The sequence below is a fragment of the Mauremys mutica genome, chromosome 7, assembly GCF_020497125.1.
Source record: "Mauremys mutica isolate MM-2020 ecotype Southern chromosome 7, ASM2049712v1, whole genome shotgun sequence".
Classification (NCBI taxonomy): Eukaryota; Metazoa; Chordata; order Testudines; family Geoemydidae; genus Mauremys; species Mauremys mutica.
The window spans coordinates 54,691,232-54,710,240 of NC_059078.1; the positions used below are offsets into that span (position 1 = coordinate 54,691,232).

General features: G+C 41.7%; 1 protein-coding gene across 5 annotated transcripts in view; it reads left to right on the forward strand.

The window, feature by feature from the left end:
• The first annotated feature begins 203 nt into the window (after nt 1-203).
• The window catches only part of HELLS (helicase, lymphoid specific), a 53,366-nt gene continuing 34,560 nt past the window's right edge, over nt 204-19,009 (forward strand). Inside the window, exons 1-10 of one of the 5 annotated variants that reach the window (XM_045024410.1) lie at nt 204-282; nt 1,296-1,417; nt 11,192-11,314; nt 12,197-12,256; nt 12,714-12,750; nt 12,868-12,932; nt 13,469-13,510; nt 14,998-15,222; nt 17,585-17,767; nt 17,955-18,098. In XM_045024410.1, the coding sequence (XP_044880345.1) occupies nt 1,313-1,417; nt 11,192-11,314; nt 12,197-12,256; nt 12,714-12,750; nt 12,868-12,932; nt 13,469-13,510; nt 14,998-15,222; nt 17,585-17,767; nt 17,955-18,098 (984 nt within the window). In that variant the 5' untranslated portion in view covers nt 204-282; nt 1,296-1,312. The other 4 variants (XM_045024408.1, XM_045024407.1, XM_045024411.1 and 1 more) reach the window with 4 other exon arrangements.

Below are 19,009 nucleotides of genomic sequence, written 5' to 3' on the forward strand. Positions count from 1 at the left end.
TGGAAGGGGTTAATGGGGAGGTGCCCCGATCCAGCAGTGGGGTGTGTGTGGCACAGAAGGGGTTAATGGGGCTGTGGTACCAGTGGGCGGTGGGGGTGATGTCATAGAAGGGATTAATGGAGCGCTGGCCCTGGCAACCGTGAGGGGTGATGGCGGGGAAGGAGTTAATGGGGGGTCGCTGGGAGAGCTACCCCTCCAGTTGGGTTTTTAGCGGGAACCAGTACAGTATCGCGAGAGCGCCCCTTCTCGCTGTGCTTGGTAGCGCGCGGTTTTGGCGGCTGGGTGGGTCTCGCGACACTTGTACCTCTCGTTGCGCGTGGTAGGAAGTTTGGCGCGGGAGTTGTGAGGGGAACGGTGTGGTGCGGTGTCGGGAGTTTTCGCGCCAGCCAGCCATGCCGGCCCGCAACACCCCGAGCAGCGGCGGTGAGCGTCGGTCTCCTCCCAGGCCCGCGGGGTTCGGAGGACGCGGGTCGGAGCGGGAAGGGGGCAGGGATGTACCTGGGGCTGGAGTGGGAGGGTTGAGTGTGTGGGGGGTGTATGGGGCTGGGTGCAGGAGGGGAAGGAGGAGTGCCGCGGGCTGGAGGGAAGGGGTGACTGCCGGGGGCGGGGGGGAAGTGCCGCGGGCTGGAGGGAAGGGGTGACTGCCGGGGGCGGGGGGGAAGTGCCGCGGGCTGGAGGGAAGGGGTGACTGCCGGGGGCGGGGGGGAAGTGCCGCGGGCTGGAGGGAAGGGGTGACTGCCGGGGGCGGGGGGGGAAGTGCCGCGGGCTGGAGGGAAGGGGTGACTGCCGGGAGCGGGGGGAAGTGCCGCGGGCTGGAGGGAAGGGGAAGTGTTGGGGGGGGTGACTGCAGTAGGAGGGCTGGGAGCTGGAGGAGGAAAAGGGGGCACATGGGTTAAGAGGAGGGAGGGAGGGAGGCGGGTGTATGACAAAGGGTTCGGAGGTGTGCGGCTGAGAAGTGGATACAGGTGTAGGAGGTTGAAACTGAGGGAAGGGAATGGCTGCAAACGGTCTGGATGGGGTTGATTGTGATAATTGCAGTGGTTAGAGTGGAACCTTCTCGACAGTGTACCCCAACATCTCATGTACAGGGTCAGAGAATTGCCTTTCAGTCCCAATGAGAACAAGCCTGAGATTCTTGTGCCCATTTGTATGGCACATGCCAGTTGATTGCTGAGCCAGTGATGGTTACTGCTGTTAATGTGGCATTGTGCAGAAAGGAGCATCTACTACTGTCCTCATGCTGCAGGCAGACAGACTCGTACTCTTTGAGCTTATTTATTTTCATGCCATTGTAGGGCACCTGGGGGCAGAGATGGGTGAACAAGCAGAGGCAGCTGTGATTACACCATCCATGCTAGAAGAGGAGGAGCAGCTGGAGGCAGCAGGGATGGAGAAGGAGAGGGAAATGCTGGAAAAGGTAAATTGGAGATTGTAATCAAAGTTAAAATATTTCTGCCACCTCTGCCTATTTGTCACCAGCAAAGCCAAAAATTATGTCTTACTTTCTGCCTGTAGGTGCAGATTTGTTATGTTCACTTAACTGAATCATTGCATGCTTGGACCTGATTTGTTGGCACTTATAAAGTTGGGCAAGGCATGCTCTTAATTATCTACAGCTATGCTTTCCAGAATGGAAATGGTTCAACAGAGTGCACTTCAAGTGAAATCAGTTTCTCAGAAACTGAGAGTTGTAATATTTTATGGTCAAAGGACAGCATTAACAACATTTTTTTTATCTTATCAACAATGGATTTTTAAGGTGACAGTCAGCTTACAACTTTGCTTTTTTTAAACTAACAAATTTATTTAACAATGTTATTAATAACACAAGTTTAATAAAAGCTTTAGAACTTCAAATCCAGTGTAGCTGTCACCATTTATCTGTGGCATTTCTTGGGCCTAGAAGTACTGAATGTTTCCCTTTAAAAATGATTTGGAAAAGGGCAGTAGCTTTATAGTGAATTGGAAGGCAGTTCACAACAGTTTGTGAATCACCCATTTCACCTTTGTCATCTTCTGTTATTTGTGTACACTTGTTATACAGCAGCAGGGGAGAATAAGCTTTTTTTAAAATGGAAATATGATTATAGCACCACAAAAATTGGCTGGACTAGTTGATCTGAAGCTAAAATTTACCTAACATTGACCTGAAACTACTTTAAAATAATTTTTTTTTATTGACTACATTTCAATTTGACTGTCCTTTTAAGCTTGAGTATTTTAAACTGCTATGGCTAGAAACTAGTATTTTATACATCCTGTAATTATAGCCTCTGGTGAATAATAGCCATAGCTAGAAATTAATACTTATGGCAAGCATTCATCTCTAAAGTTAGCAGTTTCTGAGAATGTCTACAAAAATTATGTTACACTTAAAGTGGTGGTGAAATGAGATGATCAGAATGATGTGACTTTTTTTTTTTTTTAAGAGAGACAAGATGGGTGAAGTAATACTTTTTTTGGACCAGTTTCTGTGGTGAGAGAGACAAGCTTTCAAGCTTACAACAGAGCTGTTCTTCAGGTTTAGGAAAGTTCCTGGAGTGTCACTGTTAAATACAAAATGGAACAGATTATTTAGCATAAGTAGTTAATACATATTTCAAGGGACCATTCAAGGTGAAGTGGCCCATTAACACTCCTTCAGTTCTGAAAAGATGGGCGGGAAGAAAAGGCAGCTTGGTGGTGTCAGGGTCATTAGTGGGTTATAGATTGTTGTAATAAGCTATAAATCCAGTATGTCTATTCCAGTGGTTCTCAACCAGGGGTATGTAGAGGTCTTCCAAGGGGCACACATCTAGATCAGTGTTTCTTGATTTGGGGCTTGCAGCCCCGAGGGTGGTCATGGGATGGGTTTAGGTGGGTTGCAAATGCTTGGCTGGCATTAGGAGGTGGCAAGCAGAGCAGTTGCCTGGGGCCCCATGTTTCAGCCCTGGGTGGCAGGGCTTGGGCTTCAGACAAGGCTTACAAGTGAAAAACAGGTTCAGTATCGCAGTGAAATGTAAGTACAATACTTGTATTCCAATGAATTTATTTTATAAATATATGGTAAAAATCAGAAAATAAGCAATTTTTCAGTACTAGTGTGCTGCAACACTTTTGTGTCTTTGTCTGATTTTGTAAGCAAGTAGTTTCTAAATGAGGTGAAACTGGGGGTACTCCAGACACATCAGATTCCTGAAAGGGGTACAGTTGTCTGGAAAAGTTGAGAACCACTTGTCTGTTCAGTCCTTGATTTTTAATGTCTAGCAAAGTTATGAATTTAAGCTCCCAGTCTTGTCTTTTGAAAGTGTTGTGCAGATTTCCTTTGAGAATGAGGACTGAGAAGTCAAATATGGAGTGATCATTTTGTGAAAAGCATTTGCCACAGGTGATGTGGTGTTTTTGTCTTTTATCATTTTTCTGAGTATTCATTTGAGAGCATAGTGATTATCTGGTTTCAGCCACATAGTTGTTGTTGGGACATTTAGTGCACTGGATGAGGTACATCATACATTGTGATGGATGTGTAGGACTTGCGGATCTTGTAAGGTGTGTTGTGTGGAATGGGGGTCGATCATTGTAGCAGTAGAGATCTGTATACAGGTTTTGTCTGTTGTTCTGGCAGGGTCCGGTGCGTCTTTGAGTTGATGTGTCCTGATCTGAGGAGAGGTTGCTTCTGATCAGGAGTTTGGAGAGGCTGGGGTTTGTCTGAAGGCCAGAAGAGGTGATATAGGAAAGATTTCTTTCAGGATGTGGTCCTCATCAAGTATGGATTGTAATTGTTTTATGATACCCCATATGGGTTCCATTGTGGGCTGGTAAGTGACAACTAGGGGTGTGCAGTTGGAGGGAGTTTTATTTCTCTGTTGAAGTAGGTTCTCTTGGGGGTATATCAGTGGCCCATTCCTACTTCTCTGGTGGAGTGTCCTTGTTTGATAACAGTGGGTTTTGAATGCATTAAGGTAGTGGTTCTCAAACCTTTGTGCTTGTGGCCCCTTTCACATAGAAAGCCTCTGAGTGCGACCCCCCTCCCCCCTTAAATATATAAAAAAGTGTTTTTGATTTATAACATCATTATAAAGGCTGGAGGCAAAGTGGGGTTTGGGGTGGAGAGTGACAGCTCGTGACTCCCATGTAATAACCTCACAACCCCCTCAGAGGTACCAACCCCCAGTTTGAGAACCCCTGCATTAAGGTGTATATCCTAACGTTCTCGTCAGAGCATATTATGTGGAATCTGAGTGCTTGGCTGTAGATAAGATTTTTTTTTTTTATGTGTTTGGCATGGTTACAGCATCTGTGAAGGTAGGTGTGGTGATCTATAGTGTGTGAAGGTGTGAAGGTGATCTATGGCATCTGTGAAGGTAGGTGTGGTGATCTTCTTATATATAGCTGTCTGTAGGATTCCATTTCTGAAGCTGATCATGGTATCCAGGAAGTTGATGCTAGTGTGGCAGTGCTCTAGAGTTTAAATGGATGGATGATGGCTGTTGAATTTGTGGTAGAAGTCTATGAGGTAGTTTAGGTTGTCTGTCCAGAGAATAAAAATATTGATGTACCTTAGGTATATAATTGGTTTTGTGGTGCATTTGTCCAGTAATTCTTCCTCTGGGTGGCCAGTGAAGAGGTTGGCATTCTGAGGAGTCATCCTAGTGTCCATGGCTGTTCCCATGGTTTGGACAAAGTGTTTGAATATAAAATTGTTATGAGTGAGTATGAAATGGATGAACTTGGTGATGTGTTTGGGGTAGATATCTGAGTGTTGCCAATTGCCTTGGGGTATATCTATAAATACAGTGCTGCAGGGGAGGAGCTGTACCAATATGCTGCACCGCTGCAGTGCATCTCATGAAGATATCCTATGCTGATGGGAGAGAGCTCTCCCATCAGCATAAAAAAACCTGCCTCCGCAAGCGGCATAATGATATTGTGCTGTGCACATGAATGCTTATGTTGGTGTAACTTATGTTGCAGATGGGGGTGGAATATTCACATCCCTGAGCGATATAAGTATTGCCGACATAGGCTGTAGTGTAGACATATTCTTGTAGCTGTTTGAGGCAGGCAGTGATGCTGTCATTGGGAGGGATGTTGGTGTATGGGGAAGTGACAAGGATGGTGTTCTGAGGGAGGTTTTTAATGTTGTGGAGTTTCTGGAGGAAGTGAGTTAAAGCAAAAATTAAATCTCTAACTATAGTCTTGTATTTCCTCACTTATTACAATCATCTGTATTGAATTCTCCCTTATTTTTCACATTCCGTGTTTGAATGTGATCTTATGTTCAGCTACATGGAAATTCTTATTTTTAATAAAGCCCAATCAGTTCAAATTTAGTGAGTACTAAAACTGTGTACCAATGTCTTACTGTATCTTACAGTTTATGCAAGTTTTGAAATTGGAAATATCCAGGGCCTAACACGTCTGGCATCTTTTCTGATGCCATTTTCAAGGCAAAGAGAGGATGAATTACCACAGTGGAGGTTAGGTGCAAAGACTCTGGGAGCATGCATATATTTATAAACTTTTTGGTAATGAGTCTATGAAGGACATAACAATATGCCAGTTTTGCTCATTAACTTTTTTTATTGCTTAAGCATTTTTCAAAAAATAGCAAACACACATTCGTTAACAAGGATTCCATATATGACAGGTTTGAATTTAAAATGTCAAACCTGCTTTATCTGATCAGGGCTTCAGTATAAATCAAATTTCTTAACTTATAAAAACAGGGATCTCTTGCTCTGATAACTCAGATAACTGAATTGATTTTCTTCAAACTCCCAAGTTAGAAAAGAGAAACTTCTGCTATGGAGTAATGATATGTCAATCCAGAGTAACAGTGAAAAAAGGACTTATAAAGTGCCTTCCTACCCATTATTATTATAATGCTAGAATGTAATAAGACTGATTTTTTTTTTTTTTTTTTTTAGCAGTCCCCTACAGTTCTTCTGAATCTACAAAATTCCTTTCTAGCATTGGCAACACTTTGTTTTCCTGTATGCCTTCCCGCTTCTCCTACCAGCTCCAGTATCTTTCAGGCAGGAGAGGGCCATTAGCAGGATGGGGTCCTGCTTAGAACCTGCATGTTCAAGAAGGCCTCATTTTTTCTTCTTGTCGCTACTTTGCACCCCCTGCTAGGTGATTTGTACAGCATTTCAACAGAAGAGCCACTTTTCTATTATATGTGCTGGAGGCAAAATGCTGCTTTGCAAAACTGTGAGAATACGAAGTTTGATAAAAAGAATAGGGGGAAACATTTTGCAATAAGAAACCTGATTGAAAAATCCTGCTGGGCAGAGGGAGAATGAATAGTGGACAAAATGAGAGCCTATTCTGGACAAACTGAGTGAGTCAAAGGTTTTAAATGCTGCATGGCATTTAAAAGGCAGCTTTTGTTGACAAAACACACTGTGATGCAACTCTTAGCAGCAAAAATTTCCTGCTTTGGTGACATAATAAAACCACCCCGACGAGACATAAGTCTTTGTCGACAAAAATTTTGCTCCATAAGTGCCAGAGTAGACACCATGCTTGATTTTATCGCTTTAATTGGCCTCAGAAAGGTGTCCCACAATGCCCACCCTGACTGCTCTGGTCAGCAGTTTGAACTCCACTGCCCTGCAGCTGGGTAAACAACCCCTCCCCCTTAGAAGCCCCAGGAATTTTTGAAATTCCATTTCCTGTTGGCTCAGCATGGAGAGGTTTCATTGCATCTTCTCAGGTGACCATGGCAGGTTATCACAGCAAACATTCTCCCATTTGGACCACTACGGAGCTGCTGAAGCTGCTCAGTATATGGGAGAGGAGGCTGTGCAGTCCCAGCTGCACTTGAGCCGTAGGAATTTTGATAACTACGGGCAGATTTCTCGAGACTTGTGTGAAAAGAGCTATTATCGGGACATGCTGCAGTGCAGAGCGAAGATAAAGGATCTGAGACAGGTGTACCATAAGGCGAGGGAGACAAACCATCATGTCGGTGCTGCACCTAAGACCTGTCAGCTCTGCAAGGAGCTGGACAGTATCCTCGGTGGCGACCCCACCACCAAGACCCCTGTGGATACTTTGGCGGGCCTGAAGGCGGTGGAAAGAGCACCTAACCCGGAGGACAAAGTCACTGATGAAGAGGTGGAGTTAGATGACGGTGTGGAGCCCCTGGTGGGATCACCTGGTGGGGTGGGCAGCCAGGAATTGTTCAGGAGGTGTCTATCCAGTCTCAGCAATTGCTCTCTGGTGAGCAAGAAGCAGAAGAGGAGATGCCTGGTAAGTGGCTGTGGTTTGTGTAGTGCGGAGGTGGGTTCAGCATATAGAAATGTACAAAGCTGGCTGTGTTTCTGTGTGCTGGACGTTCCCCTGTTCAGCTAATCAGTACAGCAAAACAGGGTATTGATGCACGTCAAGATCTCATGGGAATCCTTCAGAGAGATCTCCAGAAAGTTTCCCGGAGGTACTCAGCAATCCTCTGCCAAAGGTTCCTTGGCAGAGCTGCTTCGTTCCTCCCACCATTGTAGGAAACCTTCCCATGCCATTTGGCAATCACTTGTGCCCGGACCAAAGCAGCACAGGGACCAGGGCTGAAGCCACAAGTGTGTAGTAGATGTGCCCTCGCTTTCCTGCTTACCCTCAGAGGTGAGATCTGTTGCACTTTTCCACAGGCAGGGTTCATTGTGGGAGAATTTTAGAATTTTTTCCCAACTCGGCTGCAATGCAACCCTTGCAGAATGCTCTTTCCCCATGTAGAGTGCCTCCCCAGCCAACACTCACCATGCTTTGGGTGTTTGCAGAGATGTGTGCTTGCCAAGAGTCCGTGAGAAAGTGATTGTTATGTTACCAGAGATGTATTTTACTGAAATGTTTCAATGCTGCATGTGAATTTAACAATCATGCTTCTGTGCATTGTTCCTTGTGCTTCGGCAGATGTGGCCTTGAAGAACACCCCATGCACACCGTCCAAACATCTCTGCCAGATAAGAAAGTGCTCAAGGTGGAGCAAAGAAGACATGTTCCAGGAGAACACAAGGAATGGAGGGGAAGGTGAAAGGCAGGACAGAGAAGATAATCAGGAGTTTAAGGATGCTACTGAGTGGATGATTAAAGTAATGGAGGAGCACAAACAGATACTGAAGTCCTTAATAATGCTGCAGACTGAGCAGATCTGTGCCTGCTCTCCCCTGCAGCATATTCAGAACTTTTTTCTGTGCCCTTCCCCCGCTCAACTCCGCCCACACATTTCTTTCCACTTTCTGGGACTTCTCAGTTTCCCCTTCGCTCCACCCCTTTGGAAACTTTCAAAATAACTGGACCTACGCACAGCTCTGAAAGTCTGTCCTTCCCTGGTACCTCCTTACCTACCAAGCGTCTGTGTGTGTTTCTTGTGCAATAAAAGCAAAGTTTTTGAATGGTATCTCATTTTTATTTGTCTCCTACAATTTCAGATAGCAGGAGCTACCAATACATACATTCCAGTAAACAAATCATTAAACTACCTGCGTAAGGCCCCATATTTCACCATTGCTTCCCAGGAAAACTACATGTAATCACAAAGATATATATTACTGGTTCTCATTTTCAGAGTGTTTCCTCAAAGCCTCCCTGATTCAAATTGCCCCCCTCTGATAGCCCTGGTATCTGGCTGCTCAAAATCAGCAGTCAAGAGATCTGCCTCCACACTCCACCAGTGAGCAAACCTTTCACCCTTAACTTCAACGAGATTATGCAGTGTACAACACGCGGCTATGACCATGGGAATATTATTCTCATTAAGGTCTAACCTACATAAAGGCATCGCCAGCGTGCCTTTAATCTGTCAAAGGCACATTCCACCTATTCAGCTTCTTGTTGAACCGCTCCTTACTGGTGTCCAGGTTTCCCATTTAAGATTTCACGAGCCATGGCTGTATGCTTGCATTAATGCAACCCCATCAGTTGAATTCCTGACTCCAAATTGATTCATGACCAACAGGTAGCAGTCTGGAGTCGCGAACTTCCACGCAGAGATCGCCATGTTCTTCTCCACCAATAGGGGAGCTCTCATTCTGGTGTCCTTGTGCCGCAATGCTGGGGTGAGCTCCGCACACAGTTCCAGGAAGATGGCTTTCCACCTCCAAAAGTTCTGTACTCCCTGCTTGTCATCTGAGACCTGTATGAGGATATGACCCCACCATTCAGTGCTTGTTTCCTGAGCCTAAAAGTGACTGTTCACTGTCTGCAGCTGTTCCGTGAATGCCAAAAGCAATCTAAAGTTGCTCCTATCCATATCAGACTGCTTGTCAGGCAACTGGGAGTCTTCTTCAGTTAGGAACTTTGTGATTAACTGCACTGCCATCCGTAATGTCTTCATGACAGTTATTAGAGCATAGGAAAGCGTTCGGGATCCATCCCTTCCCACAGAGTTGGCAGGGTGAACTGCAAACATGGGCCATTGAAAAATGCTGTGAAAGAAGGCTGGAAGCCCATGGAATGCTGGGACAGAAAACAGTGCATCATGGGACATTGAGCCGGTCCCAAGATGCACCATATCTACTCCACCTTCCCACAAGACCACACTGCAGAAGGAGTTCAGCTGGACTGTGGGATAGGTACCCACAGTGCATTGCTCACACTGTTGATAGTGCCCCGTTGTGGATGCGCTCTGCCGACAGAGGGAGCGAGTGTGAACATACAATACCAATTTTTAATATAAAAACGAGGAGTCCGGTGGCACCTTAAAGACTAACAGATTTATTTGGACTTCGTGGGTAAAAGTGGGGTTTCTTCTTCAGAAGTGGGGGTTTTTACCCACGAAAGCTTATGCCCAAATAAATCTGTCAGGGCAAAGAGTACATCAGCATTTCCACAAAGTAATGTGTGGTCAGGTGCACTGTCTAGAGGAAATGAGTGAATCTGTTTCCCGTACAGTGATTATTGCCCCATCATTCTAACATCCTTCCATTTAGTTCTGGAAGATTCCCTACACCTTCTCCTCCCTCCCCCGAGAGCTTTTCAAAGCTAGTGGTAGAGCTATCCAGGTTAACATGGTTTTTAGATATGCTATTTTACCCTCCTTGCAAATGTCTAGTATTTTGACTGCTTAGTGCTAAGCTTTATTCCACTTCTTTTTTGTTTGGGTTTAGAAAAGTAATTCACAAATCTCATGGCTGAGTTTTTACTATAACTTTATTCTATCAAATGCAGATACTACAGCTTCTCTGTTATGCAAGGTACTAAAGATGTTAATTCCAGGCGTATGTGTGACTGACTTGTTCTGCTTGGTAAAGTTAATTTGGGCTCTATCCACACTGTAAGTTAAGATTTGTTTGGCAAGTGTAGAACAGGCATCATTTAAAAGCTGTTTTGTTTACCGAGTATATATCTAGAAACTTTATGTTGACAAACTATTTGAAAGCATCATATTAAAATCTAAGAAATTACACACTGAAAACTGTGTGGGAGAGGAGTGGTCTGTCCAAACCCTCTAAGAATACATCTTTTGGTGGTGTGTAGTGTTCATACCCACCCAGCCCACCTCGCATGAGTATAAATAGCAGTATAGCTGGTGAGGCATGGCTTATGCAAGTAAAAACACCTGAAGGCAATGGGTATGTATGCAAGTATATACTATACTTGCTCTCTACTCGCCCAAGCTGTCTTCCTATCTACATTGCTATTTTTAGCCGTGTAGTGTCCTGCTGCTTTCCTGCTGCTGGAGCCTTTCCCCTCTGAAAGAAAAGATTTCCCTAGCAGGGAAAGGCTCTGCCAGGAGGAGACAGCAGGGAAAGGGTTGGGCTGCTCCTCTCTGTGGAGCCTTTCCCTGCCACAGGCGGGGACACTGGCAGGAGGGAAAGGCTCTGTAACCTCCCCATTGCTGAAGCATTTCCCCTCCATGGGGAAAGCTCTGGCAGGGAGAGGCAGCTAGGAAAGGCCGTTGCGACTCTCTGCTGCCAGAGCCCTTCCCTGCTGCCTCCCTTGTACCAGAACCTTTCACTGAGGTTTAGCTACATGCCACGGTATGGTTGCAGCCTGCTTTTCACTGCATCATATAGCTGCACATACATGACATGTATGCATGGTGGTGGCGTGTAGTGTAGATGTAGCTTAAGTGTATAATTGGGAGGAAGGGTCTGTAGATGTGTAATCCAATTGTATCTGGCTTCAAGCTGTACAGAACGGTTTTATTCATTTCAAAACAGTAAAAACTGAAATGGCTAAAGATATGCTTTCCTTCTTTGTTTGCAAGGCTCGCATGTCCTGGGACAGAGACTCCAGTGAAATGCGCTACAAGAGGCTTCAACACTTGCTTGAAAAAAGCAACATATATTCAAAATTCTTGCTGACCAAAATGGAACAGCAGCAGCTGGAGGTAGATGTGTTCTAAGTTTAAATGACAGAATTTTGATTTTTTTTTGTTGTTTGTTGGTTGTTAATTGTAGAGCACTGTAAATCCTAGTCTGCGCTAGGGAATCTTAAAAAAAATTTCCCTCGGTAGGAGCTTCTGATGTCCTTGCCACCTTGTTAGTTAAACCAAGGTAAAAACTCCAGAAACTATTACAGCCTTATCTATGTTACAGCTCCTTCTCAAGTGATTTTTTTTAAAGTTCCTAATATAGTCACAGCAGATGGGTGCCACAGTCCTTTGCATAACATTGATATCATTTTAAAAATAATCTGAATCCACCCCCAAAGAGTTTATATTCTAACTAAGGCCCATGATAACAGTAAATCATCAGAATTCTTATTAATGGTATCAGTCTGGGGGGATGTGGAAGAGAGGGAGAGGTCGGTCTCTTTACAACAAATTGAGAAGATATTTCAAAATAAGAGACAACATTAAAGAAGGTGGGAAACCAGGCACTGAAAGTGCAGCTGCATATCATGCAAAAATAGATTACAGGGCAGGCGTTACATTTAAGCCATTAGTTTTATGTAAAATAAACACTGAACTAGCTTACAAGCTTCAGCTTTTTTTGTGATAAAGCATTTGATATGCAGATTTTCTTTTGATAGAATTTTAAGTATCCAGCAAAAAGCAGTACAAAATAATTCTACTTATCCACTGCCAAGCAATTTCAGCTGCTTACCAGTTTTCATCTTGGCACCATTTTAAAATGTGACTACAAAAGCAAAACCAGTCCCCAGCTTACATCGTTAATATGATGCTGTGTGTACTCAGTGTCTATTAGTATTTTTATAATGGATAGATTTATTGCAGCTGTTCTATACAAGTAAGAACTTTGTTTTTTAGGAGCAGAAAAGGAAAGAGAAATTAGAAAAAAAGAAAGAAATGTTATTAAAAGCGGCAACGGTAAGATGTGTTGGCTGTTTTATACAAATTGCTTCTCCAGGATCTGCATGACAAATACCCTAAAATTGATACAGCGACATGGGTTTAAGAGTAGGCTGTAACCTTTCCTTGATTGGTAAATGTTAAAAATTAAGTTAGAAAAAAAAATTTTTCCCTGTCTTTGGCTTTACTCTTGAGTGTACATATACTATCATAAAGCCTTTTCCATGTATGTCTGTGTCACACAACTGTCCTCTTAAGCAAAGCCATACTTAAACTTTTTTTGAACAGTTGTACCTAGAATGGCTTGATTCTCCAAGGTGGGCCAGGGCTTTTTGAAATAAGTTTTCAAAAATGATGTCAAACATAGTTACAAACAATGTAAACATGTCAATGTTGATTATATCTTTCTCTTATCTATCCCTGAGATATTAGAAAATATTTAAGTTGATAATGCTTTTAAATATTCACTTTCTAGAGTCGGAATCTAACTGATGAAAAAGAGGAGAAATCTGGTAGGTTTATCATTAGGTTTTGCTTTTTGTCTATATTTAAGTATAGTTTTTATTAATTTTTGATGTGGCTTACCTAGTATTTTGAGCTTTTAAGAGCTCTGTGATATTCTCTTATAGCTGTGAAGAAAAAAAGAGGAAGAGAAGATGAAACCTATTACATTTCAGAAGTCATGTCCAAAGAGGTAAGAGTGCATTTATGTAATTTGCAGCAAATAGAAAAGTATTTTCAATACATTAGCATTTGCTTGTGATGTAGCTTCCAGATTCAGCTGTTTTATGGTACTGCAGCATATTTTAAACATGCATAGAATTAATTGATGTGCAAATTCTGAGAGGTCATTGACTAAAATGTGATGGTATGTGATTTCTGCAGCTTATATAATCATCTCTTTAGAATAATTAGACACACCTTTGTTAACAAAATGAGGAATTTATGCAGACTTCCAGAAGGTATACCCATTTCTTCTCTCCCCAGTGTGTGTGCGTGTAAAAACGTAAACTTTATTTTGTATTCCCAGCTGTGTGACCTTGAGCAAGTTACTTAATTTATCTGTGCATGTTCTTCTTATCAGCAAATGAGAATAATACTTGGTTACAGTTCACTTAAAGCACTTTCAGATCCTGGGATTGAAGGTTCTACAAAAATAGATATTGCTATATTAGTTTTTCAAGTTGCTGTAAAGCATATTTTACACTAGCATTTTTGTTTTATTTCTAGGAAATCTTGTCAGTGGCCAAAAAAAGCAAAGTAGAAAATCAGGTATGTCCATGCATATTGTTACAACTGTACACTGTAAAACCAATTTAAATGTCTTCAATTTCAAAATTCCTCGTATTTTAGATTGTCTTTATCTCATTTCCTGCCCCCATATTTTAATTGTTGTTTATTACTGAAAACCTACTTTTCTAACTATCTGTATTTGTTAATCTAAGTTGCACATACCAACATGGAATCCATGATTTTAAAATAAGTTTCTGAAAATAGAATCCCTTATCTTGATTTTTTTTTATTGAATTATGCCTCCAAACATCTTGCTAAAGAGAGAGCTTATAAAATGCAGTTTTGCAGCTTGTTCTCTGTATTAAACTGGGAAGAAATGTCTAAAATATGTTAGCTCAATTTCTTCATTCTAACTGATATTAAAAAAAACATATTTTTTTTATTTATATAGAATAAATACAATTTTAGGAAAAATAAACACTGGGAACCCTATATATTATGTATGATTTTTGTCTAACTTGATTTTGTTCATGATAAAGTGGTGGTTTTACTTATACATTATGAATGACTTTATGTGGTATATTTTTAAACTTGTTCTGTAAATAAATGCCTAACAGCTATATCATTAGGTGCTCTACTAGAAGTTTTAAACAGGGATTTGAAGCAATCAAATTTTTGAATTGCTCCACTCCAGCTCCGGGCATAAAATCTACTGGTCCACGCTCCAGTTCGGGCTCTGCTCCAAAGCCCTGGTTTTAAAAGTATGGGGTTAAATGGTGCACTGATTTAATATTAAGCTCAAGCGTCCAGAAGTTGGAGCCTAAATGTGTCTTGTGTTAAATGTGAATTGTTTGATAGTGTAGTGTGGAGCACAAGGGAAACATCGTTGCCTCTCAAAGTATGAGTCGTATTCTCAGGGGAAAAAAACGAGTGCTGGAGTATCAGATCAGGCTTGCGACATACACATGATAAATTGTTGTAGTTTTGAGAATTGATAAGGTGCAGGATAGTGGGGGTGAGGGGCGGGTTGGTTGTTAGTTTTCTGCTGTGTTCTTATAGGGAATTGAGTGTGTGGGGGGAGCCAACTTCTAGTGGTCACTGGAATTTGCTTAAAATAGGGCATTAGTTCCACGTGAAATGTGCTGTCCTTTTGTGTGTCAAGTTTTGAGGTCTGCTCACTTTTATGGATAGCAACTTGATATTCAACATTATCCTTTTATTTAATAAATATTACTGCTTTTAAACTACAAAGAGTTGAAGGATACATTGCCATTGAGCAGTTTAATGTTTAAATATTAATTGGCTAGGTGGCAATATCATCACTGGAAATTTTGTGCTTGAGTTATTGTGTGTGGACAGCCACACTTTGATTAAATCTGCCTTTATCATTGCAGCTGGATACTGTGTTGCCTAACCGTAGCAATAACATTGACTTGCAGATTTGCCAGAAGTCTCAGCAGCTTGCTGAGTATATTAACTAAGCTTTGCAATGTTTGTACTTAAATTCTCTGAACTTTCTTCTGTAGGATGAAAGCTCTTCTAACAAACTGTGTGCAGAAGACCTACAGAAAAATGGAGATTCTAATAGTGTCATTAAAGATAGGTTGTCGCAAGCTGTACGACATAATGCCAAGCACTTCCTTGATCCAGTACGGAAATTTAACGGGCAGCCAATACCCTTTCAACAGCCAAAGCTTTTTTCAGGAGGTGTTATGAGGTGGTACCAAGTTGAAGGCATGGAATGGCTCAGGGTATGAATCTGTATGTTAGCCTAAATCTTATGTTTATACTTATTTCAACAGAAGATGATATTGCTCATGTTTCAAAGTCTTCTACATTAAGTATATTGGGGGGAACAGTGTTTCTTTTGGGTTTGGCACAACAGCTGTGCAGAGCTGTATTTTTTTTATTTGTTTATTTATTTTAAAGGAACTCTTGATCCATGTTAACTTTGGCCTTTCCAGCCCTCTGTGGTTGACTGAACTGCAGAAATTGCATGCACGTTTCTTTAAAAGAAGGGAATATGTATGGGGACATTGCCACGTAATGTCCGGGTGGAAGTTTTGAAGAAAGACAGCTTAAAGCCACTCTTCTAATAGGAGGAAAACATGCATGTGGGAGGCTGTACTCCATTTTCCCTGTTACAACATACTGATATTTCAGGCAGGATGTTCTTTACCTGATTTCAATTGAGCTCTATCCCCAGTGTAAAAAATCAGTGCTTCCATCTTTGTTTTGGAATTACAAGTGGCCTGTAAAGGATTTCTAAAACACAAAATTGAGCTCATACACCTTATTGTTTCTTTAAAGAATATCCAGGCCTCTTTTATACATCATAAAGTTTTTCTTCTTGATTTTTCACTTTAAAAATATCAGGAGCGTCAAGTCTAGTCTTCCCTACTCTAACTAGAGAATGTCTTGGGGATCTGATGTGTGTTGTGAGCTCTTGCAACCTATTTGGAGTGTTGGTATTTTTGAATTTTTAACAAAGACTTCTTTATATTGGGCATTGGAGTTAAATGTATTAAAAGATTTAAATATTCTGCTTAAAAGTCTTTCCTCTTTCAACTGCCCATGGTTACAGGGCTAACTGCACCTGTTCCATGTCTGGTCTCTCTAAGTGCACCTCTTCAGGTGGTAGGCCTCTTGCCCGTACCTGTCCCAGGGTGGAATCTTGTGCCATTTTCCCACTCTTAGACAGGAATCTGAGTATACCAACCAGCAGGTGCAACCCAGCTTCAGGCATGTGTTTCCTCCTTATGGGAACTTGTGACCAATGCTGCTGATCCAAGAGCCTTCTAAAAAGTGTCTTAAAATCCATTTCTCTCTTGAATATTTGTTCCAATTGCTCAATAAAAATAAATAGCCTACATGCAAATTCAGTTTCATTTAAATTGTGCACTTCACTGCATACAGAAAGGAAAGCCTGACTTAGCAACAAGAACAGAATAGACTCAATTAAGTCTTCTGCAGTCATCACAGGGCATACCTACAATACAGATTTCTACAGGCATCGTTATGTTGGTCAAGGGTGTGAAGAAGTGTGCCAGCAAATGATCCTATTGTAGCCACAGGAACACTGGCAAAACTGCGCTTTTTCATGTTATAGCTTATTTCTCTTGGGCTAGAGGGTTGGAATAGGCTTTACTGGAAAAAGTGCAGTTTTTCTAATATAAGTTGTGTCCACACTAGGAGCACACTTTATATGGTATAATTGTATATCTGTACTACTAAAGCACTCCTAGTGTAGATGTGACCATAGTGTCTTTCAGGGTAGACAAGACCTAACTTTTTAATATTTAAAAAACAAACAAAAAACCCCTTTCCCAACTTTTCTTTAAATCTTTTCCACTGACTTTTATCCATCAAAGAAGCTTAAAAGGATGCAAGCGCAAATTTTTTCCTCTGATAGTTTTTGGCTCAAACTTAAAGGTAACAATGTGCTGATTTTAGAAGGCAGATGATAAAGGCTAGTTGACTAAAATATCAGTGTAACTATGTAGGGAGATTCCTACTTCTGTGCAGAAGCATGACACTACAGTTATGTAGCTGGTTTTTTGTTAGCTATGTCTCTCTGTATTTGTTTAACTTGTAAAGCATATTTATTCATGGAGCAAACGTTAACTTTTAAAATTTATTTGTATATTGAACGCTAAAGTGTCTGAATATGAAATACTGTATCTATATTCTGCTTTGATTACTCAAAAATGACCAAACAGAATTTGTATCAAACTTTATAAAAAATTACCTTTTAGTTTAGAAACAAGAATGAAAAATGTCAACAGAAAATTTCCAGTGAAGTTACCATATCATTTAGGGATAAGCTTTCAGTTAAGGGCATACAGATGCCTGATATGTGTCCAAGTTCTTGCACTTTCACAAGGTCAGTTGGCCACCTAACTGGCCACATATATGCATAAATATTTGACTGGCACGTGCATACAGATCCTTTGTATTTAAATTAGGCAAGTAGAAATTGTATTCATCTAGCTCTGAAAATATGCGTATGGGAAAAGATTGATGATAGGAGCCAAATGGTGAATGCAGCCATAGGTGTTTATTCACCTGGATGTCTAGTGCTTATTAGGCATATGTATCTTTCTGTGTATGCAGATGCTTTGGGAAAATGGCATTAATGGCATTTTGGCTGATGAAATGGGACTTGGAAAGACAATCCAATGTATTGCTACAATAGCACTGATGGTAGAGAGAGGAGTCCCTGGGCCATTCTTAGTATGTGGTCCCTTGTCTACTCTTCCTAACTGGATGTCCGAGTTCAAGAGATTCACTCCAGAGGTAAAAAGTATTTTCTTTTTAGTGTTTAGAGGAGCAAATTATTTCATTCTCATAACTGTTTTGGTTTGGAACTTGTTTGTTCTATATGTATTGTAACCACAGTGGTGGTGATTCTTAGTGTGATTACTATAAAATGTGTGGGTTCTTGATTGCTACTTATTAATGGAAGTATAAAAACTCCTTTTAGATTCCCATAATGCTGTACCATGGAGCCCAGCAGGAACGTCGTAAATTGGTTCAAAAAATTCACAGGCGAGAAGGTTCACTGCAAATTCATCCTGTGGTCATTACCTCGTTTGAAATAGCCATGAGAGACAGAAATGCCTTGCAGGTATACAAGTGCACCTTCACAAGTGGAATGCCTCAGTATCTCTATCTCTAATATAGCTTACAACACTGCTTTCTACTGCAGTAGAAACTTCAAACATTTTTTTCTGCTCAGTAGCAGTGTCACACTGTAACAGTTATAGCTGCTTTTATCAGTTTCCAAGTGCACTGTTCCCTCAGTGTCTAGAGCCCTGGATTGTCATATTTAGTAACTTTCTGAAAAAAATAGATTGCATTACCCAAAAGCGGTTGTGGACAATGGTAGAGAAGGCAAGCATAATCCATAGCCTGATGCAAACTTGTCCTAAGTGATCTCTCAACAGATGAACAAAAATTAGTTGTTTAAAGGGAAGGTGGTTGTGACAGGTTCCCCCCAGTGTGCCACCTGGAGCTGGGGTACCATTGAGCCGGCTGGGCTCCCTCTCTCACTGTGCTGCTGTGACAAGCTGCAGACCTGCCCCCAGTCCTACACTTCCACCAGCATTCACACAGGTAGGAACACATCCAACTGCAGTTACAGGCAGGCTCTCTGACCAGCCACTGCATGAAGCAACAGTAGAAAGTCTACAGCAAAAGTAATTTAGCCCCCCAGGCGCACACCCCCTCTGGAGCATAAGCCCAAAATTATACCATCTTGCACTGCATAGGGGTTTGTACAGTATAAGCTCACTGCGTGTCTACCCCCCCCCCCCCCCATGTGGAGAGGACTATGCAACAACCTTTGCCCCTTGAGCTACTATTTCCCATGCATTTCACTCAGATGCACTGGTTTAGATAAAGCAAAAACAAGTTTATTAACTACAAAAGATAGATTTTAAGTGATTATAAGGGATAGGAAACAGATCTAAGCAGATTATCTAGCAAATAATTAAAACACAAACTAAGCTTAATATACTAGATTGGATATGAATTAGC